Source organism: Notamacropus eugenii, chromosome 2 (genome assembly GCF_028372415.1).
Source record: "Notamacropus eugenii isolate mMacEug1 chromosome 2, mMacEug1.pri_v2, whole genome shotgun sequence".
In the NCBI taxonomy this organism is placed as follows: Eukaryota; Metazoa; Chordata; class Mammalia; order Diprotodontia; family Macropodidae; genus Notamacropus; species Notamacropus eugenii.
Genome location: NC_092873.1, coordinates 26,743,266 through 26,770,146, shown reverse-complemented (window position 1 = coordinate 26,770,146; position 26,881 = coordinate 26,743,266). Strand labels below are relative to the sequence as shown.

The window sequence follows — 26,881 nt, the reverse complement described above, 5'->3', positions numbered from 1 at the left end:
CCTGATCTAGTCCTGTCATTGCCACCAATACTCTGCTGTGTGACTTTGGTCAAACTCCTTTCTGTGTCTTAGTTTCCTAATCCAAAAAATGGAGGGATTGGACCGAGTGCTCCCTAAGGAATATAAAGTGACCTCAGCCAGACTCAATCTTCTGGAGGATAGAATCATGAATTCTCTCCCTCCGGCCTGAACCTCCTAATGAGAGGCCACTGGGTTTTTGTTTCAGGGCCTCAGGTCAGGGAGGAATCCACTGAATCCCATTTAGGGACAGCTTTCATTGTTGATATCGACTAAATCTGCTTCTGAATTTCTCCCTCCCTTGTTGCTCCTGGTTGTGCCTCTTGGGACCAGACAGAACCAGCCCAACCCTACCTCCCCATGACAGTGCTTGAGAACAAGTCTCCTGTCCCCCTCCTCCAGTCTTCTCTTCCCAGACCAAACATTGCCAGCTCCTTCCAGCAATCCTCCTCCCTCGGCGTAGACTAAAAAGGCCTTTGGTCATCTCAGGAGGGCACTGTCTGTCCTCCACCCTCCTCTTCCTTGGGGAGTGGACCTCTCACTGAAACCTTGCCCCCCTCTACCCACTTCAGGCTGCTACCCAGACTGCCCGGCCGAGAAACCTTTCTTCAGCGAAAGCCAGATGAAGTGTGTTGAACAATGTGGCTGCTATGATGAGGATGGGAACTATTACGAAGTAGGAGAAAAAGTTGTGACCCAGGCCAACTGCCAAAGCTGGTATGTCAGAATGGTGGTGCTGCCCTTGGCTTGGGGCAACAGGAGCGCACTGGTCAATACCTGCCCCTGATTTTCCAGAAAGGCACAGTGGAGAATTCCATTCAGTTCACTGTGCCTTTATTAACTACCTACTGGATACAAAGTAACTACACTAAAAGGAAAGGTCTCATGTAGAAGGTGGCACTGAGCTATGTAGACTGAAACAAGCTGAGGGTTCTGAGATCCAAAGGGGAAGAGGGAATGCATTCCAGGTGAGGGTGGCGGCCTGGGATTTGTCATTGGTTCTTGTCCTTGGGGGATTATTTCCCATGCCCCACATTCTTTCTCCTCATCTTTTCACTTCTAGTAACTGTACTGCAAGTGGCATACAGTGTACCCCAGACCAAAATGGTGAGTAAGCTGCACAGATGCCTGGGCATGGGGGCTGCAGCTCCTGGGACAGGCATCAAACAATTCCCTTTGGTCTCCTGGCTTTTCAGAGTGCACATGCTCGTATGAAGGGCGCACGTACCGTTTCCACGAGGTTATCTACAACACCACGGATGGTCTGGGAGCCTGCCTCATTGCCATCTGTGAAGACAATGGGGAGATCAAACGCATGTCCAAAGAATGCCCTGTGATGCCCTCCACCACCACACCATTCACCTTCACTGCCAGCACGACGCCGGAGTCCACAGCAGGTAACCTCTGGGGCTGGCTGGGATGAAGTATTTGGCTGAAAGAGGATCTATGCTTCCTCCCAGTCCAAGTACCCTGTGGTCACTCTTGAGGGTGATGATTCAAAATAAATCTTAGTAATAAAACCATGGATCCTGGCCCATTTAATAACCCAAAAGCTGAGACTGTAACCAAGCAGATCCATGGCATGCCCATTTATTCAGCAAAATGTGCAGAAGTGTCTAGAGCAGGGAATAAACTTTCCCTTTCTAACTTGGATGCTTAGAATCCCAGAATGAATATGCTGGGAGGATCCTTGTTGGTTGCTTAGTCAATCCACCCAGTCTTACAGAGAAAGGGAAGGGCTTGCCTTGCTTCCCCTGGCTAATAATGAGCAGAGCCAGGACTAGATGCCAGGTCTCTTATTGGCCAACCTGGAGCTCTGACCACCAGGAGTTCTCATCTCACTGTATCCTGTATCCTCTGGGTCCTGCCGACTGCTGACCACTTCCCAGGAGCCCCAGAGCTCTCAGAACAACAGACTGGGACCTCTGTTGCTCTGTATGTACTCCAGTGCACATCACTCCTCTGGATAAATCTGGAGGTGGCCACTGAGCCTGATGTCACTTGGCCTGTGAGGAATAACACCCTCTGGGGTCCCACTGCCAGCCAAGTTCCTAGAGTTGTCCAGCTGGAAATCTCTGGGAACATTGCCAGGGAAGGCAATGGTTAGTGCCTGGAAGAAGTTCTATTGCGCCAGCAGGAGTGCAGTCTGAGAAGCCATGGTGGATTTGGGACTGGGAGATCTGGATTCGAGTTCCAGCCCTGGCATTTCTGGTTGCCTGACTGTAGGACTCTAATAATGGCAGTAAGCCCTTTCATAAGCGCCCCCACAGATAAGGTGGAAGATGTTATCATCTCATGTTGTGGGTTCAGACAGGCTGAAGTGATGAGTCCCTGGCCACATGGGAATAATGCCTGAGGTGGAATTTGAACCCGGGGCTCTCTGTCACCAAGCTCAGGGCCCTATGCATTATGACCCTTTCCTCTGGGAACCGCTGGAAGGAGAGCCCTTGGAACTATGGCAACAGTCCCCAGGGCTGCCTTCCCCAAGAGAGTGGGTTCCACACCTGATTCCCCTTTCTCTCTCCCTGCCCAGGGCCTGTCACCACCATCTCAGTCACTTCCACAGTGTGTGTGCAAGAAGCTTGCAAGTGGTCTGACTGGTATGATAGCAGCACTCCGGGCACTGGGCTTGACAGTGGAGACTTTGACACATTTGAGAACCTACAGCTAAGCGGATACCAAATCTGCTCCACAGCCCGTGATGTGGAGTGTAGGGCCCGGGCATTTCCTGACATCTCGCTCAAAGAAGTGGGACAGAAGGTAGAGTGCAGCCTATCCCATGGGCTGCTGTGCTATAATGCAGAGCAGGACCCACCCTTGTGCCATGACTATGAGATCCGAGTGTTGTGCTGCAGCTATGTGCCTTGTGGTGGGTCCACAGTCGTGAGGACCAGTCCACCTGTCACAAGATCCACGACTGTGACTGTAGCTTCCACAAGCCCGACCGAAACATTATCAGCTTTGACTTCACAGACACAGTCCACCCCTATCAGGGCCAGTACTACTGTGTCCTGCCAGCCCCGATGCCAGTGGACAGAGTGGTTTGATACAGATTACCCCAAGTCAGAAATACTTGGTGGAGATATTGAGACATATGACAAGATCAGGAAAACGGGAAAGAATTTTTGCCAGGAACCCCAGGGAATTGAATGCCAGGCAGAGAACTACCCGAACATGACTATTGAGGAAGTTGGACAGGTTGTCCATTGTGACGTTCACTTTGGCTTCATCTGCAGAAATGAGGAACAACAGACTTTGTCCAAGATGTGTGTTAACTACAAGGTCAGAGTGCTGTGTTGTGATGACAACCATTGTAACGGACAGACCCAAATCACGTCACCAGCACCAACGCTACCACTGACCACAAGGCAGGGGACTGGCTCCACAGTACAGACAACCCTCAGCATCACAAGCCCAGTTGAAGGTAGCAGCACAGTCACCACAGCAACTCAAGAATCCAAAACCATTTCTCTTATTTCCACATATTCACCTACAAGATCAAGAACAATAATAACCTCGACCTATTCAGTTGCCCCACCATCCACCACTGCAATCAGCAGTACAGCAATGACATCAGCAGTGCCCCCATCAACGTCCACTGCTACCAAGACAATGGAGGTGACAACAACATCTACTCTTACTCCAACGCAGACCACAGTCAGGACAAGTTCTCCTCCCATACATTCATCCACAGAAGCAACACTGGCAACAGAAACATCACCTCAGACTACAAGAACTCCACGATTAATCACCACCACCATGGTGACAGGTAGCAGCCCCATCACCACTGCAACCCAAGAGTCCACAACAATCACTCTTCTGTCCACAAGTTCAAGTCAAGCACCAACAGCTCCTACGTCTCCAGTTTCCCCACCATCCACCCCTGCAATCAGCAGTACAGCAATGACATCAGCAGTGCCCCGATCAAGCCCCACTGCTACCAAGACACTGGAGGTGAAAACAACATCTACTCCTACTCCAACGCAGACCACAGTCAGGACAAGTTCTCCTCCCATACATTCATCCACAAAAGCAACACTGGCAACAGAAACATCACCTCAGACTACAAGAACTCCACCATTCAACACCACCAGCCTGGTGACAGGTAGCAGCCCCGTCACCACTGCAACCCAAGAGGCCACAACAATCACTCTTCTGTCCACAAGTTCAAGTCAAGCACCAACAGCTCCTACGTCTCCAGTTTCCCCTCCATCCACCCCTGCAATCAGCAGTACAGCAATGACATCAGCAGTGCCCCCATCAACGTCCACTGCTACCAAGACACTGGAGGTGACAACAACATCTACTCCTACTCCAACGCAGACCACAGTCAGGACAAGTTCTCCTCCCATACATTCATCCACAAAAGCAACACTGGCAACAGAAACATCACCTCAGACTACAAGAACTCCACCATTAACCACCACCAGCCTGGTGACAGGTAGCAGCCCCATCACCACTGCAACCCAAGAGTCCACAACAATCACTCTTCTGTCCACAAGTTCAAGTCAAGCACCAACAGCTCCTACGTCTCCAGTTTCCCCACCATCCACCCCTGCAATCAGCAGTACAGCAATGACATCAGCAGTGCCCCCATCAACTTCCACTGCTACCAAGACACTGGAGGTGACAACAACATCTACTCCTACTCCAACGCAGACCACAGTCAGGACAAGTTCTCCTCCCATACATTCATCCACAAAAGCAACACTGGCAACAGGAACATCACCTCAGACCACAAGAACTCCACCATTCAACACCACCAGCCTGGTGACAGGTAGCAGCCCCATCACCACTGCAACCCAAGAGTCTACAACAATCACTCTTCTGTCCACAAGTTCAAGTCAAGCACCAACAGCTCCAACGTCTCCAGTTTCCCCACCATCCACCCCTGCAATCAGCAGTACAGCAATGACATCAGCAGTGTCCCCATCAACGTCCACTGCTACCAAGACACTGGAGGTGACAACAACATCTACTCCTACTCCAACGCAGACCACAGTCAGGACAAGTTCTCCTCCCATACATTCATCCACAAAAGCAACACTGGCAACAGAAACATCACCTCAGACTACAAGGACTTCACGATTAATCACCACCACCCTGGTGACAGGTAGCAGCCCCGTCACCACTGCAACCCAAGAGTCCACAACAATCACTCTTCTGTCCACAAGTTCAAGTCAAGCACCAACAGCTCCTACGTCTCCAGTTTCCCCACCATCCACCCCTGCAATCAGCAGTACAGCAATGACATCAGCAGTGCCCCCATCAACGTCCACTGCTACCAAGACACTGGAGGTGACAACAACATCTACTCCTACTGCAACGCAGACCACAGTCAGGACAAGTTCTCCTCCCATACATTCATCCACAAAAGCAACACTGGCAACAGAAACATCACCTCAGACTACAAGAACTCCACCATTAACCACCACCAGCCTGGTGACAGGTAGCAGCCCCATCACTACTGCAACCCAAGAGTCCACAACAATCACTCTTCTGTCCACAAGTTCAAGTCAAGCACCAACAGCTCCTACGTCTCCAGTTTCCCCTCCATCCACCCCTGCAATCAGCAGTACAACCATGACATCAGCAGTGCCCCTATCAAGCCCCACTGCTACCAAGACACTGGAGGTGACAACAACATCTACTCCTACTCCAACGCAGACCACAGTCAGGACAAGTTCTCCTCCCATACATTCATCCACAAAAGCAACACTGGCAACAGAAACATCACCTCAGACTACAAGAACTCCACCATTAACCACCACCAGCCTGGTGACAGGTAGCAGCCCCATCACCACTGCAACCCAAGAGTCCACAACAATCACTCTTCTGTCCACAAGTTCAAGTCAAGCACCAACAGCTCCTACGTCTCCAGTTTCCCCACCATCCACCCCTGCAATCAGCAGTACAGCAATGACATCAGCAGTGCCCCCATCAACGTCCACTGCTACCAAGACACTGGAGGTGACAACAACATCTACTCCTACTCCAACGCAGACCACAGTCAGGACAAGTTCTCCTCCCATACATTCATCCACAAAAGCAACACTGGCAACAGAAACATCACCTCAGACTACAAGGACTTCACGATTAATCACCACCACCCTGGTGACAGGTAGCAGCCCCGTCACCACTGCAACCCAAGAGTCCACAACAATCACTCTTCTGTCCACAAGTTCAAGTCAAGCACCAACAGCTCCTACGTCTCCAGTTTCCCCTCCATCCACCCCTGCAATCAGCAGTACAACCATGACATCAGCAGTGCCCCTATCAAGCCCCACTGCTACCAAGACACTGGAGGTGACAACAACATCTACTCCTACTCCAACGCAGACCACAGTCAGGACAAGTTCTCCTCCCATACATTCATCCACAAAAGCAACACTGGCAACAGAAACATCACCTCAGACTACAAGAACTCCACCATTAACCACCACCAGCCTGGTGACAGGTAGCAGCCCCATCACCACTGCAACCCAAGAGTCCACAACAATCACTCTTCTGTCCACAAGTTCAAGTCAAGCACCAACAGCTCCTACGTCTCCAGTTTCCCCACCATCCACCCCTGCAATCAGCAGTACAGCAATGACATCAGCAGTGCCCCCATCAACTTCCACTGTTACCAAGACACTGGAGGTGACAACAATATCTACTCCTACTCCAACGCAGACCACAGTCAGGACAAGTTCTCCTCCCATACATTCATCCACAAAAGCAACACTGGCAACAGGAACATCACCTCAGACCACAAGAACTCCACCATTCAACACCACCAGCCTGGTGACAGGTAGCAGCCCCATCACCACTGCAACCCAAGAGTCTACAACAATCACTCTTCTGTCCACAAGTTCAAGTCAAGCACCAACAGCTCCAACGTCTCCAGTTTCCCCACCATCCACCCCTGCAATCAGCAGTACAGCAATGACATCAGCAGTGTCCCCATCAACGTCCACTGCTACCAAGACACTGGAGGTGACAACAACATCTACTCCTACTCCAACGCAGACCACAGTCAGGACAAGTTCTCCTCCCATACATTCATCCACAAAAGCAACACTGGCAACAGAAACATCACCTCAGACTACAAGGACTTCACGATTAATCACCACCACCCTGGTGACAGGTAGCAGCCCCGTCACCACTGCAACCCAAGAGTCCACAACAATCACTCTTCTGTCCACAAGTTCAAGTCAAGCACCAACAGCTCCTACGTCTCCAGTTTCCCCTCCATCCACCCCTGCAATCAGCAGTACAACCATGACATCAGCAGTGCCCCTATCAAGCCCCACTGCTACCAAGACACTGGAGGTGACAACAACATCTACTCCTACTCCAACGCAGACCACAGTCAGGACAAGTTCTCCTCCCATACATTCATCCACAAAAGCAACACTGGCAACAGAAACATCACCTCAGACTACAAGAACTCCACCATTAACCACCACCAGCCTGGTGACAGGTAGCAGCCCCATCACCACTGCAACCCAAGAGTCCACAACAATCACTCTTCTGTCCACAAGTTCAAGTCAAGCACCAACAGCTCCTACGTCTCCAGTTTCCCCACCATCCACCCCTGCAATCAGCAGTACAGCAATGACATCAGCAGTGCCCCCATCAACTTCCACTGTTACCAAGACACTGGAGGTGACAACAATATCTACTCCTACTCCAACGCAGACCACAGTCAGGACAAGTTCTCCTCCCATACATTCATCCACAAAAGCAACACTGGCAACAGGAACATCACCTCAGACCACAAGAACTCCACCATTCAACACCACCAGCCTGGTGACAGGTAGCAGCCCCATCACCACTGCAACCCAAGAGTCTACAACAATCACTCTTCTGTCCACAAGTTCAAGTCAAGCACCAACAGCTCCAACGTCTCCAGTTTCCCCACCATCCACCCCTGCAATCAGCAGTACAGCAATGACATCAGCAGTGTCCCCATCAACGTCCACTGCTACCAAGACACTGGAGGTGACAACAACATCTACTCCTACTCCAACGCAGACCACAGTCAGGACAAGTTCTCCTCCCATACATTCATCCACAAAAGCAACACTGGCAACAGGAACATCACCTCAGACCACAAGAACTCCACCATTCAACACCACCAGCCTGGTGACAGGTAGCAGCCCCATCACCACTGCAACCCAAGAGTCTACAACAATCACTCTTCTGTCCACAAGTTCAAGTCAAGCACCAACAGCTCCAACGTCTCCAGTTTCCCCACCATCCACCCCTGCAATCAGCAGTACAGCAATGACATCAGCAGTGTCCCCATCAACGTCCACTGCTACCAAGACACTGGAGGTGACAACAACATCTACTCCTACTCCAACGCAGACCACAGTCAGGACAAGTTCTCCTCCCATACATTCATCCACAAAAGCAACACTGGCAACAGGAACATCACCTCAGACTACAAGAACTCCACCATTACCCACCACCACCCTGGTGACAGGTAGCAGCCCCGTCACCACTGCAACCCAAGAGTCCACAACAATCACTCTTCTGTCCACAAGTTCAAGTCAAGCACCAACAGCTCCTACGTCTCCAGTTTCCCCACCATCCACCCCTGCAATCAGCAGTACAGCAATGACATCAGCAGTGCCCCGATCAAGCCCCACTGCTACCAAGACAATGGAGGTGACAACAACATCTACTCCTACTCCAACGCAGACCACAGTCAGGACAAGTTCTCCTCCCATACATTCATCCACAAAAGCAACACTGGCAACAGGAACATCACCTCAGACTACAAGAACTCCACCATTAACCACCACCAGCCTGGTGACAGGTAGCAGCCCCATCACCACTGCAACCCAAGAGTCCACAACAATCACTCTTCTGTCCACAAGTTCAAGTCAAGCACCAACAGCTCCTACGTCTCCAGTTTCCCCACCATCCACCCCTGCAATCAGCAGTACAGCAATGACATCAGCAGTGCCCCCATCAACGTCCACTGCTACCAAGACACTGGAGGTGACAACAACATCTACTCCTACTCCAACGCAGACCACAGTCAGGACAAGTTCTCCTCCCATACATTCATCCACAAAAGCAACAATGGCAACAGGAACATCACCTCAGACTACAAGAACTCCACCATTGCCCACCACCACCCTGGTGACAGGTAGCAGCCCCATCACCACTGCAACGCAAGAGTCCACAAAAATCACTCTTCTGTCCACAAGTTCAAGTCAAGCACCAACAGCTCCTACGTCTCCAGTTTCCCCACCATCCACCCCTGCAATCAGCAGTACAGCAATGACATCAGCAGTGCCCCGATCAAGCCCCACTGCTACCAAGACACTGGAGGTGACAACAACATCTACTCCTACTCCAACACAGACCACAGTCAGGACAAGTTCTCCTCCCATACATTCATCCACAAAAGCAACACTGGCAACAGAAACATCACCTCAGACTACAAGAACTCCACCATTAACCACCACCAGCCTGGTGACAGGTAGCAGCCCCGTCACCACTGCCACCCAAGAGTCCACAACAATCACTCTTCTGTCCACAAGTTCAAGTCAAGCACCAACAGCTCCTACGTCTCCAGTTTCCCTACCATCCACCCCTGCAATCAGCAGTACAACCATGACATCAGCAGTGCCCCTATCAAGCCCCACTGCTACCAAGACAATGGAGGTGACAACAACATCTACTCCTACTCCAACGCAGACCACAGTCAGGACAAGTTCTCCTCCCATACATTCATCCACAAAAGCAGCACTGGCAACAGAAACATCACCTCAGACTACAAGGACTTCACGATTAATCACCACCACCCTAGTGACAGGTAGCAGCCCCGTCACCACTGCAACCCAAGAGTCCACAACAATCACTCTTCTGTCCACAAGTTCAAGTCAAGCACCAACAGCTCCTACGTCTCCAGTTTCCCCACCATCCACCCCTGCAATCAGCAGTACAGCAATGACATCAGCAGTGCCCCCATCAACGTCCACTGCTACCAAGACACTGGAGGTGACAACAACATCTACTCCTACTCCAACGCAGACCACAGTCAGGACAAGTTCTCCTCCCATACATTCATCCACAAAAGCAACACTGGCAACAGGAACATCACCTCAGACTACAAGAACTCCACCATTGCCCACCACCACCCTGGTGACAGGTAGCAGCCCCATCACCACTGCAACCCAAGAGTCCACAACAATCACTCTTCTGTCCACAAGTTCAAGTCAAGCACCAACAGCTCCTACGTCTCCAGTTTCCCCACCATCCACCCCTGCAATTAGCAGTACAGCAATGACATCAGCAGTGCCCCCATCAACGTCCACTGCTACCAAGACACTGGAGGTGACAACAACATCTACTCCTACTCCAACACAGACCACAGTCAGGACAAGTTCTCCCCCCATACATTCATCCACAAAAGCAACACTGGCAACAGAAACATCACCTCAGACTACAATAACTCCAGCATTCAACACCACCAGCCTGGCGACAGGTAGCAGCCCCATCACCACTGCAACCCAAGAGTCCACAACAATCACTCTTCTGTCCACAAGTTTAAGTCAAGCACCCACAGCTCCTACGTCTCCAGTTTCCCCACCATCCACCCCTGCAATTAGCAGTACAGCAATGACATCAGCAGTGCCCCTATCAAGCCCAACTGCTACCAAGACAATGGAGGTGACAGCAACATCTACTCCTACTCCAACGCAGACCACAGTCAGGACAAGTTCTCCTCCCATACATTCATCCACAGAAGCAACACTGGCAACAGAAACATCACCTCAGACTACAAGAACTCCACGATTAATCACCACCACCATGGTGACAGGTAGCAGCCCCATCACCACTGCAACCCAAGAGTCCACAACAATCACTCTTCTGTCCACAAGTTCAAGTCAAGCACCAACAGCTCCTACGTCTCCAGTTTCCCCACCATCCACCCCTGCAATCAGCAGTACAGCAATGACATCAGCAGTGCCCCGATCAAGCCCCACTGCTACCAAGACACTGGAGGTGACAACAACATCTACTCCTACTGCAACGCAGACCACAGTCAGGACAAGTTTTCCTCCCATACATTCATCCACAGAGGCAAGACAAACAACACAAAGGCAAACTCCACATCCAAAGAGCTCAATAGAACCAACACTAATGAGCACAGTTTTGGGGTCACAGACTACCACATCAAGAATTGCAACAATCTCACCACAGTTCACGACCGCAGTCTCTACTCCCTGTCAACCAAAGTGTGAGTGGACAGAGTGGTTTGATATGGACTTCCCAGTTTCTGGAATCAATGGGGGAGACATTGAAACATATGACAACATCAGAAAAGCAGGAGGAAAAATTTGCCAGGAACCCCAAAAACTTGAGTGTCGAGCTGAGAACTACCCTGAAGTAAGCATTGACCAAATTGGACAGGTTCTCCAATGCAACTTGCAATTTGGGCTGACATGCAGAAATGAAGATCAAATAGGGGCATTCAATATGTGCTTTAATTATAACATCCGTGTACTCTGCTGTGAAGATTACACGAACTGCCCTTCTACAGTAGCAGGGAGTACAACCCCAACAGGCTTCCCCTTTGCATCTACCTCCAATACCATAGAAACCACAGTGCACGGCACAATTCCAAGCCCTACCATGTCCACATCAACACCAGCAACATCTACAAAGGCAACCATTTCGACACCTCAAAGTGCTTCTGTGATAGTCAAGAACATAACCCACACTTCGTCAGGATCTCAAGGTACAACTGGGAAGTTTACTAGCTCCAAGCCCTTGACTGTCCTGAGCACCTCTGGCCAATCCACAACAACAGGAATCTTCCCTCCGGAGTCCCCCACAGCAAGGCTAACCACCCTCCCAACATCTGGGGCTACTGAGGTCACCAGCCTGCCAAAGACACCTCCCAGATCTCTAAGCACAAGCTCATCATTTGGAACCACCACTGTTGGCCAAACAACAGCTGTCAGCCCCAATACTTCAGGCACAACCATGACCACATCAGCCACAGAGTGCCAGCCCAGGTGTGTGTGGACAGACTGGTTTGATGTAACCTACCCAATTCCTGGAAACGATGGTGGAGATTTTGAGACATATGACAACATCCGGGCTGCAGGACAAACCATCTGTGAGAAACCTCAGGGTATCCAGTGCCGAGCTGAGAATTACAAGCACATGCCCATTGACCAAGTGGGACAAGTGGTTGAATGTAATGTGAACTTTGGTCTAGTCTGCAGGAACCAGAACCAGCATGGATCCATTACATACTGCTTGAACTATCACATCAGAGTGCTCTGCTGTGATCATCACTGCACAGCCCCAACCTCCAGCTCCTCTACCTTTGTGCCTTCTAGGACTTCATATACGAGCACACCTACTTTGCAGATATCCACCACCTCTACCTTTTCCACTTCTGTATCCATCCCTCCTGTGCCACATACATCTCTGATACCCTCCACCTCCACAATGCCATGCTTCTGCTTTGTGTCAGGAGACCTCTTTTCTCCTGGTGAGTAGAATTTTTCTAATCCTCCTCAATGCAGGCAGATTCTATCCCTCTATTTGTCTATGTTTCTTTGGGATCTCTTTGGTTTATATGATTATTCTAACAGGTTTTGAGAAATTTTCAAAGAAAATAAAGGCAACTTCTCCACCTGTTCACACAAAGAATGCTGTTCAACCCTTTTAGGTTTCTTGCCTTCTCCCATTATAACATATCCTTAGGACTTACGGACTCACGTTTGGTTCTGAACATAAAAGGAAATCTTTTATAACCCTTCTTTTCCTTTTGACAGGTGATGTTATCTACAACAAGACAGACAAAGCTGGGTGTAGTTTTTTTGCCATTTGCAACCAACAATGTGAAATAGAAAGATTTCATGGGCCATGTCCAGCTCCAACATCATCTGTACCCTCATCAACTGTTCCACAAACGACTCCTTCTCCAGGCTGCTACGATATCTTTCCACCAAGACAGGTGACTGACACATTATCTAGTCCTCTCCAAAGTGGACCATATTTTTTCCCATGTGGAATAGGATAGATGGATGGATGGATGGATGAAAGGACAAATAGGTGGGACAATCAATGGACAGATGATTGTTTTTGTTGAATCATTTTTCAGTTGTGTCCAACTCTTCATGACCCAATTCGGGATTTTCTTGGCAAAGGTACTGGAGTGGTCTGTCATTTCCTTCTCTTGTTCATTTTATAGATGAAGAAACTGAGGCAGAGAGGGATTAAGTGACTTGCCTAGCGTCACACAGCTAGTAAGTGTCTAGGACTGGATTTGAATTCATGAAGATGAGTCTTCCTAACTCCAGGTCCAGCACTCTATCTACTGTGGTGCCACCTAGCTGTCCCAACATAAGATAAGATGATAAGAGATAGATAAGAGATGGACAGAATAGGCAAATGGATGGCTAAATGGATGCAATGAATGTATATTTGCCCAGTTCTATGTGCCAATCACAGTGCTAAGCACTAGAGATACAAATACGGAAAACCAAGATAATCTCTTGCTCAAGGCCATTTAATTTTAAATCTATGGATGGACAAGCCAGTGGTTAGATGGATAATAGTACGAATGGACAGACACATAGATAGTCTAATCAAGCAGATGGACAGGAGGGATAGAGAAATCAAAGCATGTGTAGTTAGACAGATGTATATAAGGCAGAACACAGGCAGATGCATGGATGGATGGATTTTTATATTAGGAGCAATGTTGCATAGGGCACAGAGAGCTGGACTTGGAGTCATGAAAAGCTGAGTTCAAATCTGGCCACAAATGTACACTAGCTGTGTGACCCTGGGCAAGGCACTTAACGCCCTTAGCCTCAGTTTCTTAATATGTATAACAGAGACAATAATAGCACCTATCTCACAGGGTTATTGTGAAGATCAGAAGTCCACAGTAAAGGACTTTGCAAACCTTAAAGATGACTGTTATTGTGATTAATGAACCAGTAGATAGACAGATGGAAAAACAAGTAGATGGATAGATTGTTATTGGGTTCTATTTCCTCACCACCTCCTTTCCCATCGATTCCTTGCAGTCTGCTTTGGAACCCCTACTTCTAGGCTGAAATCTCTCCCTTGAAGGTTACCAGTGATCACTTAAATACCCAATCAACTGGCCTTTCCTCTGTCTTCATCCTTCTTGACCTCTCTGCCTGTTTTGAAACTACTGATCAATAGTCCCCCACAACTTTCCTTCACTGGTTTCAGAGGGATCGTGTCTTCTGGTTCTCTCTCCCCTTACCTCTCCACCTGCTTCTCTGTTTCTTTTGCTAACTTGTCCTGTTCCCATTTTCATCATCTTGGCATTTCAGAAGGGGTTTGTCCTGGGCTCCCTACCATTCTCTTTCTACAATTCTTGCCTTAACAAGGGGGTTGTCTTTCATATCAATGCCTACACTCATGGGGACAGAATGGGATGTGAGGCACCAGTAGAAATAATCTAGAATGCTGGATAAACCAGAAGGAATTTCTCTGAGTATTTCCATTGGTATTTTACTTTCTTACTGTGTATCCATGCTCCATTTGCCAGTGAAGTGAATTCATGCCATCTAACACTGAAGGTAATGGGCAAATACATGAGCAGAGAATGGGTTCAGGGAGTGGGAGAGACAAAAGCCCCGTGGCTGATCCCACAGGAGCTGAGTGAGGCAGGAGAGGGTCTCCCAAGGCACTCAGCTAGGGGCAGAGATGCCTACAGGATGCATTTGGGCAAAGCCAGGAGGTTGGCATAGCCCCGGGGGTGAAGAGATCTGAGAGCCCAGGAGAAAGGTTCACTTTGACTTCGCACCAAAGGTCCATGGCTCGGCCTTGGGCACTAACCCTAGAAGGAGCCCACCTCAGGCTCTCAGAGTCAGACCCTGAACAAGCCAACATCTGCTCTCCATGTGTTCTTCCTAGCCTGGAGAGCAGTGGACCAGCAATTGCCAAGACTGCATCTGTGACAACAGCTCACTCACAGTGCAATGTAGACCTGTACAGTGCCTGGAGCCCACACCACCCCCCAAGTGCCAAAAGGAGGGCTTTGTCGTTGTCTATGAACCTCAGGCAGGGGATCCATGCTGCATGGAGGCACGCTGTGGTAAGCCCAGCCAACCAATTCTGGGGCCCCCAGGAAAACAGGAATGGGTCAGAATGGAAATCTCTGCAGAAGCCCTGGGATGAGAGGATGGGTCCAGCTGGACATATTCCAGAGTCTCACATCATGGCTGAGCCACAAGTTCAGTGCTGGGGAGGAAGAGGAAGGGGATGGGGTGCAGTCCTACTTTCTTAGAGCTAATGATCTGGGGGATCCAGGGAGAGACCATGCAGAATGCACCATGGTGGGGGCACAGTGTTAAGCCTCCAAGAAGTCCAAGAAGGGGAAGCTATTTAGAAAAAAATGATTCTCACACTTGTCTGAATAAATCCAATAACCATGGTAGAGACAGTGATGCTCCACAGGTGTTGGTGTTGGGGTCAGGTGGGGACCAGCTCCTTCTAGTCCAAACTCTGGTACCTATTACCTGGATGTGACCTGAGGCAAGTTCCCTCACCTCCCTGGGCCTCAGTTCCCTCCCCTGCAAAACCAGGGGACTGGACTAGGATGGGCTCTGAGTAAGTCCTTGGATTTGTGTCCCCAACATCTCTATTTTACAGAGAAGGGAATTGAGGCTTTCCAGTAGAATGTAGATATGTTCCTTGAGGACAAATGCTTCTTGTCTTTGTGTGTCTGGCACTGAGTTCAGAATCTAGCACACAGTAGGTGTTTATTAAATGTTTGCTGAGCTATGGCTCAGAGAGGCAGTCATTGGTGAGAGGCTCAGCATTTCAGGGAGCGCAGAAGTAAAGATAGAAATGTGCCAAAGCTCAATTAGAATTCCAGAGACAATGAATGCACAAGTTTGGTTGAGGTGGGGGCAGGTTATGGAAGGCTTTAAATTCCAAGCTGAGCAGTTGGAACTTTCCCTTATACACAATCAACTGAGGAGCCCAAATTTATGAAGCACACAAATCATGTTGCTGGCCCACAAATCTCAAGGCAGGACAGCCTTGTCTGGGAGAAGCTCCCATTCTCCAGGGAATTTCAGCACATCATAGATAAGGGGTTCTTCAAGATGGGGGAGGCAAGGTCTAGAGAGGTCAGCCTGGACCTTGAGGGGAACTAGGCGCTTCTCAGGCTGAAGAGAAGGGAGAAAGCATTCCAGGCATGGGAAAGGAGGGGACAGGGCCATGATATGATCAGATCCTTCGGCAACTGAGTGGAGGACGGATCAGAGCCAGGGTGACCAGGGTGACCAATGGGGAGGGCAGCCACAGGGAGGTGGGTGAGAACTTGGCCTGAGACATAGCTGTGGAGGTGAAGATAAGATGGGAGGTCATAGTGGAAGAAGAATATACAGAATTGGGGAAGGAAGAGATAAGGATTAAAGATGGCTCCTGGGTTCTGAGTCTGGGTGGCCACTTGGATGAAAAAGGAGACTTGGAAGAAACAGGCTCAGATTAGATCCCGGCATGTCTGGGGGCTTGTTGCTGCCCTCTGGGCCGCTAGTGGTGATGTGGCCCTGGAGCTCATAAGGGCTGGAGAGACTCCAGAGTCCTTGGATGGGCAGTTGGGGTAGGAGGAGAAGGGAGGGGAGAGAGTTGGAACTGTTGGGATGGCCAAGTCTGAGAAGAATCAGGGAAGAGGGAATCTTGGTCCTTTGAACATGAGCAGCTCTCTGTCCTGACCCCAGAGGTGGAAGTGAGAAAGGACAAGCCTGGGAGTCAAATGCTCATTTGTTGGTTAGAGAAGTCTCTGGAAAACCTGGACTTCCCTCCCCAGGATTGGCAGACTGCTTTCCAGAGGAGAGCTCTAAGAGTGTGGAGGCTTTATAAAGGCAGGGCACTGCAATGGGGGAGGGGACTCTCCAACTAGCTCAGTCTGGAACCGGCAGACCTGACTTCCAATCCCAGCTCTGCCACTTACCAGTTGTGTGACCCTGGCTAAGTCACTTCTTCCTTCCTGGGGCTGCCTCAGTTTCTTCTTCTGAAAAATGAGGACAATGTGAGTTATGCTACCTCTCTCTTGGGACTGTTGTGGAGTGAACCTATTGTTGATCTTAAAGCGCTATTCTAGATGAGTCCTGACCTATTTACTGGCTGTGTGACCTTGGGAAAGTCATTTAACCCATCTGTTTCAGTTTTTCCATCTGTAAATTCAGCATGAAAATAACTCTCCTGCCTACTTTGCAGGGAGAGAGGAGTCACACAGACAGCCCTTCCTCTGATGCTGACTTTCCCTTTTAAGTCAGGTGGGCAAGGGGAGGTGCTGACTTCTGCACAGACAACTGGGGAACAGTGAATTCTGTAGAGATGTCCTGAGAGCAAGCGGCGAACTGCCCAGAATTCCTGGGCTTTCGCTCCACCTGTGACATATTCTCCCACCCCCTCAGTCTGCAACCAGTCCAGCTGCCCTCAAGATCGACCAAGCTGTAAGCCGCAAGAGGAGCTATTTAACATCCTGCCTATAGACAGCTGCTGTCCTGTCTTTGGGTGCAGTGAGTACTGAGCTTTGGGGTCCCTTGGGGTCTTGGCTCTGGGCTGTCCTTTCTAGGGCACAGTGCCACTTATGTTGGGGGGGACCCCGATCCTTCACTGTCCTTCACTGTCCTAGCTGAATAGGCATCACTGAGGGGTCTTTAAAACATGTTCTGAGCTCCCCTTCAGATTTGTATGTTTCATGTTATTGTATCTTTCAGGAGAGAGAACATGTATGCACAATGGAACAACTTATGGGGTAAGTGAGTCTTTCCCCTTGGGGTCCCTACCAGGGCTCAGAGCACCACAGTGCCACATTCCTCAGGGATACTGATTTTTAGTGGGAGAGACACCCCCTCCACCCAAGCACAGCCGGGGCTAGTTCCCGGGGAAGAAGCTTGTCAGGAGGTATCCTCTGGGGACAGGCACATCATTAAGGTACCAAAAGGAAGAAAGACACAATCAATCAACATTTACTAACCTCACTATGTGCCAAGGGATCTGGGGAGAGATGCCAAAGGGCCAGTCCCTGGCTTCAGAGGTTGCCATTTAATGGGGTAGGCAGACAACATGTGAATAAATATATAGGAAGCAAGCTCTCCACAAAACAGATAGGAAATAATGACAAGAGGGAAGGCATTGAGATTAAGGAGGGTGGGGAAGACTTCCTGAAGAAGGTGGAATTTTAGTTGGGATTTAAAAGAAGCCAGGAGGCAGAGAGGGGGAGGGAGAGCAGTCTAGGCATGGGGAAAACTCAGAGACAGAGACAGGGATAGAGAGAAAGGCAGAAAGAGGAATGAAGACATAGAGGAAGAGGATGAGAGCATGGGAAGAAGGAAGCGGAGGAGAGGGGAATGGAGGAGAGAGAGAGAAAGGGGGGAGGGAGGGAAGGAGGGATGGATGGAGGGAGGGAGAGAGAGGGGGAGAGAGAGAAGAGAGAGAAAAAGAGAGGGAAGGAGGGAGGAGGGAGGGAGAGAAAGAGTGAAGGAGGGAGGGAAGGAGACAGAGAGAGAGGGAGGAAGGGAGAGAAGGGATGAGAGAGAGAGGAAGAGAGAGAGAAGAGGAACACAGATAAAGAAAGAAAGAGAGGGAGGGAGGGAGAGAGGAAGAGACGGGGAGGAAGGGAGAGAGGGAGAGAGAGGGAGAGAGGGAAGAAAGAGAGGGAGAGGGAGAAGGAGGAAGGAAGGGAGAGAGGGAGGAAAAGAGACAGAGAGAGGGAGGAAGGGAGAGAGAGAGCCAGAGAAAGGGGGGAGGGAGAGAGAGAGAGTGCATGCACACAGGTGAGAACCCATTTGCACAAGAGGGCACTCTCTGGTCTTTTCCCACACTCAGCGACTATGTGATTTTGACCTCCTCCTAAAGCCTCTTTTCCATCTGTACAATGGACATACTGCTTCAGTGGTACTGATCCCTCCCCTCCCCCCAAGCAGTGCTCCCTGGATGAGGAGAAAAAGTCACTCATTTTCCTCGAAAAGTAGAGTGAAGGTTCCAGGGGCTCCTTGGAAAAAGGTTCCAAATGAACAATTACATTGCCCAGTAGTTGCAGCCATGGAAAGTGGTATCCTGGCTCAACATTCATTAACTGCAACACATTGGAAATGCGCTGGAACATTATTAGAGAACCCTGACCCTAGATCAAGAAAATGAAGGTCCCCTCCTGTCATCAGCTTCTCTGCTGAGGATGACAGCCCCTGTGTGAATGTGTGTGATTGTGGGTGTGCATATGTATGAATGTGTGAGTGTACAAAGTTTGCGCTTTTGTAGGTGTGTATATTTTTGTGTGTGATTTCATGTGAGTGTGTGTACATACTTCAGTGTGTGCTTTTGTGGGCATGCACATTTGTGTGTGAGTGTGTGTGCACACCTCCCTGGGGCTGCTGCCATCCCAGTCAGGTCGACTTGGGAGCTGGGGTCGCTTCTAACTGCTCACCCCCAAAGTCTCCTTTTCTCTGGGCTGGTTCTCAGCGCATCCCCTGCTTCCCTGCACAGAGACCCTGTGGGCAGGGCAGGGCAGGAAAGGCTGGATTTTCATCATTCCCTTGACTCTGTCTCCTCTTCCTCCCAGATTGGGTCTACTGTGCCATCAGACCAGCCCTGCCACACCTGTACCTGTCATGTCGAGGTGAACCCAGAGACCAACAGCACGGTGTGGTGTGAGCCTGAGCTTTGCTCCATCACCTGTGCTCCGGTGAGAGCCCAGCCCCTGCTCTGGTTGGCCAGGAACCCTTATCTTGGCCTTTTCTAGTCTGTGTCTCCTTGAGGACCCCAGGCTTGGGGCCACCTGGGCACCTTAGGTGCCCACATATGTCTTCGAATCCTCACCTGGGGCCAGGTGCCCAAGAACTCTCAGGAGGCAGGTCTTCCTGGGCCAGCTGTCAGCCTTGGGTTCACAGCATCAAGTTCTTTATTTTGCCACTTCCTTTGAGCGAGTGAGGAGCAGATGCATGCACAGGACATTGTTTTGGGAGTTAGGGGACATGGGAGTGAGTCCCATCCCTCCTACTGACCCAGGTGAATCCCTTTCCCCTTGGAGCCTGAGTTTCCTCAGATGTAAAAGGAATCATGGTCTGAGAGGTCTCTGAGCTTTCTTCCAGTCCCAATGATTCTGTAAAGCTCAGTCCCTTTCCTCAGGGAGTTCACAGTCTACATCGGAGGTTAAGACCTCCTATGGTACAACACAGACTCCAGAGAGCTCATTCTCATTCCTCATCAGGAACCTGTGGGTGCCAGGCTGTAAAGACAGCCTGCCCCAGGACCTAAGGAAACAGAGACCCTCTGGGGCTGGGCTTACCAAGGAAAGAGGGTTGGACTTGGGCTGGGAGAGTCTCCCTAAACAAAGGCACAGAGCAACAAGGAGCCTAGAGCTAGGAGGGGAGCCAGATAGGAGGACAGTGAGAGAGAGGGTGGGTTGGAGGGCCCCGAAGGCCAGACTAAGAAGGTTGACCTTTATGTGTTGATGGTGCAGACCCACGGAAAGATTTTGAGTAGAGAAGTGGGGATGTGGTCAGAGAGGTCCCTTCTGCATCTTCCATAGACAATGGGGGAGTTTGGGTTGGCGGGCAAAAAATTGGAGGGGGGCAATGAGTGAGGAGACATCTGCCACAGTTCAGGCAGGGGAGAGGCCAGAAGGGCATTCCCTAGAAGAACAGTCATAGGGAAGGAAAAAAAGGGCAGACAGAAACACTCATTCCTTTTCTTCTCTTCCTCTCACTGTAGGACCAGGAATACAAAATCATACCAGGGAAGTGTTGTGGACAGTGTGTGCCAGCAGCCTGTGTCACCCCAGATGGAAAGCTGATTAAGGTGAGAGGCCCTGGAGGGCTTAATTGGGGAGATGAGAGCCAGGGCCAGGCAAGTTCCTTGCTCCCTGCCCTTTAGTTCTCAAGCTTTTAAGTGGGGCAGGGGGTACTTGGGAACCTGGCTGGAATGTGGGCACTGACTTTCAGCGACAACCTCAGTAAGCTCCCCCAGGTTCCAGAGCTTCCTCTGCTTAGAGGCTGGCAGACCTGGGCATCTGGCTATCTTCCCACTGTCATTTCAGGTCAATGAGACCTGGGTCAACACCAGTGCAGATAACTGTACAGAGTACTTCTGTGATAACGTGTACAGACATCCCCTCCTGTCTCGGAGACCAATTGAGTGCCCGGATGTGTCATTGTGCAAGGTATCAGCCCCGCTCCGCCGACTCTTGGCATGGTTTGGAAGCCTAGTGTATAACATAGGTTCCAGAGAGCTCACTTTCCTTCAGACCTGAGGCTTGCACACGGACCTGATGAGCATCTCATCACCTGGTCTCTCTCAGGATAGGCTCAGTCCCACCAGGAGCCCTCCTGGCTGCAGGAGCTTCCCCATTTCACTGAACACTAACAAAGGAGGTTGGACATGGGGAGCAGGGGATTGAGGGTCAGGCAGCATCCCCAGGCAGTGAGAATGGAGCCATGTTTGAGGATTCCTGTCAGTACTGAGGCTTCCATCCAGGGAACTGAAGACAGAAATACAAGGCACGGACACCCCCAGGGCTGCCCCTTCTTCCCATTGCTGCAGCCCCACCAGGGCCAGGAGCCTGGCTCTGATGTGTGCTTTGCCTAGATGTGGGCACCTCCTCCAAAGTTGGGGGCAAGCGATGCTGGCAAACCTGAGCCCATTTAAAGTGTCTGATGGGGCAGCCAGGGGGTGCCACAGGGCCCAGAGAGCTGGCCTGGAGTCAAAAAGCTCTGAGTTCAAATCTAGCCTCAGGCACTTACTAGTGAGTCACTTACCCTCTGTCTGCCTCAGTTTCCTCAAATACAAAATGGGGTTAACAGCTTCTTGCTCCCAGTATTGTTGGGAGGATCCAATGAGATATCTGAAAAGTGCTCACCATCAGTGTTAGCCATGATGAGCAGCTGGGGGCAGAAGAAAGCCTGGCGTGAATCTGGGCTCCAGTCTCAAGGAACGTTGACATTTGCCACCATGGGATGGGATGCCCCACAATATGAGAGTATTTCCTTCTTGGTGGAAAGAAGAGATTCCAATCTCCAGGCCCTTTGGGCTCCCTTGGGAGGGTCCAGAGCCAGCCTTCTGGGTGCTCTGGGTGCTCCCCTGCCTGCTGACTCTGGCATTCCACCCCTTGGCTGCTTGGCTTCTAATGGACTCAGCCTGCCTACCCTGCTCAACCCGGCCCTTAATGCCTTCCTCCTGCCTATGCTTTGCCTGCAGGGAGTCCTCAGGAAAGTCGGCTGCTGCTACGAATGCCAGGAGTTTGAGAGTAAGTCAAGGCAGGGCATCTGTGAATATGCCTGGGATCCTGTGCCCTTTCCAAAGCCATGGACCTCAGCAGAGCCAGGACACCAAATCTCTGGGCTGGCCCCTGTTACTAAGGCCCCTTCAGGCTACCAGATTCCTCAAACAGCCCCAGTTTTCTCCTTTGACTAAGAATAATTTCCAGCGACTTCTTCAGTCACGGTCCCCAGCACAGGCAGCTGTGCTCACTTACTTATGACCAACTCTGAAAAACCACCATTTCCTCATGCCCGACCCCGCCGCCTTGACTGGGGCTCCTGCCCCTGCCAGTGGATGGAGGGATGGGATGGTGGACCTCGGGAAAAGGATGGGCATCGGACCAGGGCTGAACTTTCCTCTTCTCCTTCTAGATTGTCAGGTTCAGTCCAATGAGACGCTTCTCCAATATGAGGACTGCGTATCAGAGACCATCCGTCTCACCTTCTGTGCAGGGTCCTGCACCTCCATGTCCATGTGAGTGAGGAACTAGCCCCCATTCTCTTTGCCACCTCTGATGCCCGACTTCCCCCAAAACCTTCCCCAGAGTGCATGTGTCCTGCACTTTCTTCCTGAAAGTGTCTAGGCTTCAGTGAGTGTCTACTCTGGGCAAGAGCCTCACTCCTCGCAGAGGCAGCTCTAACCATAGGTGCACAAAGTGATTTAAGGGGCTGCCCCCAAGAGGCCTCCCCTCCATCCCTGTGCCCCTGAGCCACAATGACTCAAGCACCTGCCATTAGAACAGACTGAATGAGTTAACATTCTAAAGAGGCGCGAAACCTTACAGCGCTAGGTAAATGCTGGCTGTGGCCATCATCATCATCATCACCACCATCTTTACAGTCTTCCACCAAAGGCTGTGAAAAGCAAGCATTATTCTGGGAGGGGGGACCCCCTAAGTCCTAGGCCATCACTCACCCATTAACACGAGCAAGTTTTCTGGATTCAGCACCTACTGAAGTATTCACCACTAGAGGGGGCAATCAGGTGCTACTGTGTAAGCAGTGAGGCCCCAAAAGGGAGACAGGACTCCAAATTTTGCCATTCCCTCAGAGAACATCCAGGTGCAGCCTGAACATAAGGTCAGGACTGGGCAGGCATCATTCATGAGGCAGAGATCCCACATATAAATGGGGTCCCCACAGTCCTTCAGGGTTCTTGTGAGGATCCAGAAAAATTTTCTGTACCCCCATAACCACTGCCAGGCCAGGGACATCAGGCTGATGCCCCACCTGTCCAAGCAGATCAAAATGGGCTCAGGGTCAGTGAGGGGAAAGGACGAGCAGATCATTCCCAGCTCCAAAGGACAGGCTTGTAGGCTGCTCACTGTCAGCAGCAGGCACAGTAAGCTTGCCCTGATTGTGCTCTCACAGCAGACTCCATATAGACACAGCAGCTCTCACCCTCAAGTGCTTCCAGTATGACTAGAGGCAAAGCCAGGATGATCCATGAGTGCGGTTGGTGGGAGCTGTGGGAGAGACTCCAAGAGGAGGAAGAATCCTGGGCAGACTCAGTGGAGGTGAACCCATCTGAGTGTGGAGGGTTCTGACAGTCAGGAGAGAGAGAGAGAGAGAGAGAGAGAGAGAGAGAGAGAGAGAGAGAGAGAGAGAGAGAGAGAGAGAGAGAGAGAGAGAGAGAGAGAGAGAGAGATCAGGGGGGAATTTCAGGCAAGCTGTATATTCTGGGGATGCAGGATAAGTGTGAAATGAAGCACCTAGAACCAATGAGGAAAACCCCATGTACAGTAAGACCAAGGTCTGGAGATTCTAGGGGACAAAAATTAACATTGTCCTAGCGAAATCTGCCCAAGGGGCACACCAAAGCTTTCCTCCATTTATTTGTAGCTATGCCTTCTTCTGAGAAGTCCAAGGCAATTCTCATTTGAGATGAAGGGAGTCTTCTAGCAGAGACTAGATGGAGAGGCCAGGCCTGGGTTGGCCTTGATGCCACTTCTAAGGGTCTAGCCCTCCTGACCCTGCTCAGTCTAGCTGAGTGGCTTTGGGCAAGTCCTTCCCCTGCCCAAATGAGGGGGCTGAACTCCATAGTCTCCACAAACCCCACTATGCTTTCAGGCTCCCCTGCCCTTCGTGGGTATTGTGGAAGCATTCCATTGGGTGGTTCTAAGAGAAGCTTTATTCACCAGGTATTCTCTGGAGGCTAATGAGATGCAGAGGGAATGTAACTGCTGCCAGGAGACCCAGGTGCACCAGGAAGAGGTGAAATTGAGGTGTCCTGATGGCAGGGAGATCCAGCGTAGCTACACACACGTGGATGCCTGCAGCTGCATGTCTGGCTGCCTGCCCTCTCACATCAATGTCACCAGTTAGACAATCCTAGCAGCTCCGGGAGAGAACCCTCCAACCTTCTCAGAATCTTGGGAGGAGTCCTCGCCAAGCTCAAGGGTGATGGGAAGAGGACACTGAATCTAAATCAGGGCCCAGCATGAAAAGACACTCTTTTTTCCAAGCCCAGGAAACTGTTTGCCTTCTTTGCCTGCTTACTCTGCAACAATCCCTCCAGTAGCCCCAGATTCTTCCTGAGCCTCCCATAGATCAGAGATCAGTAGGAAGGGAAGGCTTGAGAATCCTGGGGTCTTTCCCTGACTGGCTAAACACTTTGTGGAGAGGGTCTGGCAAATACAATGAGGCTCAAGATTCCTGTTCCAAAGGGAGACTGGGGGGTCCTAAGCTAATAGATAGTAATTGTGAGTTCCTTGAGAGCAGGGACTATCTTTTGCCCTCCTTTGTATCCCCAGTGATTAGCACATTGTCAGGAATGTTGAAGGCACTTTCATAGCCCACTGGTGGTGCTCTCCAAGGTCCTTAGAAGTCTTGTCATTCATTCTTCCAGAAGGAATACTAAACATAGGACCAGGCATTTTCAATCAGATCCTAGCTTGCTCCCTCCCAGACTGGTGGGGGAAAGGACTTTTGCACTTCAGTACATGGTTCTTCCCTCTCTCTGTTCCCCTGGCCACAAGTGGTGAGTAGCAGTGCCACCCACTTATTTCTGGCTCCCTGGTCCTAACTCCATGAGGATGAGTGGAGTCAAGACTATGGAGTAGCAAGCTGGTGGGCAGAAAAGTAGAGCAGGGATTGCTCTCCTCATCTGACAAGAGAAGAAACGGGAGTATTGGGAGAGGGGAGAGTAGGAGCAGGCAACCTCCTTGGGCTCTTATGAACAGCATGTTCCTTAGGGATTCACGAATAAACTTTCCACATTCTGGGTAATGTTGGGCTCTGCCTCTGTTTGTGCGGCACCATCTCAAATATTCAGCATTTCCCAGGCTGGATTCAAGAAATCCCAAGTTCAGAGGGGAGAAAGGCAGGGACCTCAAGACCACCAGGCAAAAATTCTGATAGATTTTGGAGTGGGAAGTAAGGAGTGGCCCCTCCACCCATCAGACAATCCTAGTGGCTCTGGGAGAGAACACTCCAACCTTCTTCTCAGAATCTTAGGATGCAGGACCATGGCCTGGGGGCAAGATATAGGCTGGATATAGGCATGGGGGTAAGAAAATCCAATGATTTTTTTTTCTGCTCTTCTTTTTTTATTAATTAATTTATTTGTTTTCAGTTTTCTACAATCACTTCCATGTATCTTAGATTTTCCCTCCTCCCTTCCCCTCCCTCCCTGAGTTGATGTGCAATCTTATATAGGTTCTACATATACATTCTTATTAAATACATTTTCACCTTAGTCATGTTGCAAGAAGAATCAAAATGAATGGGAGAAACCACGAAAACAAAATAAAACAAGAGAAAATGGTTTGCATAATTCTGCGATCGAATTCCACAGATCTTTCTCTGGATATAGAAGGCATTTTCCTTCAAGCGTCCACTGGGAATTTTTTAGGTCCTTTCATTGCTGTGAAGGGCTATGTCTACCAGAAAAATTCCTCACACACTGTGGTTGCTGCGTGTACAAAGTTCTCCCTTAAACTCTCCTTAAACTCAGCATCAGTTCATATAAATCCTTCCAGGCCTCTCTGAAGTCTTCCTGTTCATCATTTCTTATAGCACAATAGTATTCCATTACATTCATATACCACAACTTGTTCAGTCACTCCCTAGTTGATGGGCATCCCCTCGATTTCCAGTTCTTGGCCACCACAAAGAGAGCTGCTGTAAATATTTTTGTAAATGTGGGACCTTTTCCCATTTCTATGATCTCTTTGGGATACAGTCCCAGAAGCGATATTGCTGGGTCAAAGGGTATGCATATTTTTGTAGCTTTTTGGGCATAGTTCGAAATTGCTCTCCAGAATGGTTGAATCAACTCACATCTCCACCAACAATGGATTAGTGCTCCAACTCTCTCACATCTTCTCCAATATTTATCATCTTCCTGTTTTGTCACGTTAGCCAATCTGATAGGTGTGATGTGGTATACCTCAGAGTTATTTTAATTTGCATCTCTCTAATCAATAGGAATTGAGTATTTTTTCATATAACAATAGATAGTTTTAATTTCTTCCTCTGACAAATGCCTGTTCATATCCTTTAACCATTTATCAATTGGGGAATGACTTGTATTCTTGTATATTTGACTCAGTTCTTTATATATTTTAGAAATGAGGCCTTTA

General features: G+C 49.9%; 1 protein-coding gene across 1 annotated transcript in view; it reads left to right on the top strand.

Annotated features, from left to right (window-relative positions):
• The window catches only part of LOC140522555 (uncharacterized), a 58,696-nt gene extending 33,179 nt beyond the window's left edge, over window positions 1-25,517 (top strand). Inside the window, exons 30-63 of the mRNA XM_072637957.1 lie at window positions 591-735; window positions 1,082-1,125; window positions 1,215-1,415; window positions 2,552-3,675; window positions 3,849-4,123; window positions 4,220-4,459; window positions 4,556-4,795; window positions 4,892-5,131; window positions 5,228-5,467; window positions 5,564-5,803; window positions 5,900-6,139; window positions 6,236-6,475; window positions 6,572-6,811; window positions 6,908-7,147; window positions 7,244-7,483; window positions 7,580-7,819; window positions 7,916-8,155; window positions 8,252-8,491; window positions 8,588-8,827; window positions 8,924-9,163; window positions 9,260-9,499; window positions 9,596-9,835; window positions 9,932-10,171; window positions 10,296-12,529; window positions 12,816-12,997; window positions 14,941-15,121; window positions 17,454-17,558; window positions 17,864-17,976; window positions 19,604-19,726; window positions 20,755-20,841; window positions 21,080-21,202; window positions 22,237-22,285; window positions 22,539-22,773; window positions 24,440-25,517. Of these exons, the coding sequence (XP_072494058.1) occupies window positions 591-735; window positions 1,082-1,125; window positions 1,215-1,415; window positions 2,552-3,675; window positions 3,849-4,123; window positions 4,220-4,459; window positions 4,556-4,795; window positions 4,892-5,131; window positions 5,228-5,467; window positions 5,564-5,803; window positions 5,900-6,139; window positions 6,236-6,475; window positions 6,572-6,811; window positions 6,908-7,147; window positions 7,244-7,483; window positions 7,580-7,819; window positions 7,916-8,155; window positions 8,252-8,491; window positions 8,588-8,827; window positions 8,924-9,163; window positions 9,260-9,499; window positions 9,596-9,835; window positions 9,932-10,171; window positions 10,296-12,529; window positions 12,816-12,997; window positions 14,941-15,121; window positions 17,454-17,558; window positions 17,864-17,976; window positions 19,604-19,726; window positions 20,755-20,841; window positions 21,080-21,202; window positions 22,237-22,285; window positions 22,539-22,773; window positions 24,440-24,623 (9,725 nt within the window). The 3' untranslated portion in view covers window positions 24,624-25,517. The remainder of the gene's footprint in view (window positions 1-590; window positions 736-1,081; window positions 1,126-1,214; window positions 1,416-2,551; window positions 3,676-3,848; window positions 4,124-4,219; window positions 4,460-4,555; window positions 4,796-4,891; window positions 5,132-5,227; window positions 5,468-5,563; window positions 5,804-5,899; window positions 6,140-6,235; window positions 6,476-6,571; window positions 6,812-6,907; window positions 7,148-7,243; window positions 7,484-7,579; window positions 7,820-7,915; window positions 8,156-8,251; window positions 8,492-8,587; window positions 8,828-8,923; window positions 9,164-9,259; window positions 9,500-9,595; window positions 9,836-9,931; window positions 10,172-10,295; window positions 12,530-12,815; window positions 12,998-14,940; window positions 15,122-17,453; window positions 17,559-17,863; window positions 17,977-19,603; window positions 19,727-20,754; window positions 20,842-21,079; window positions 21,203-22,236; window positions 22,286-22,538; window positions 22,774-24,439) is intronic.
• The last annotated feature ends 1,364 nt before the right edge of the window (window positions 25,518-26,881 follow it).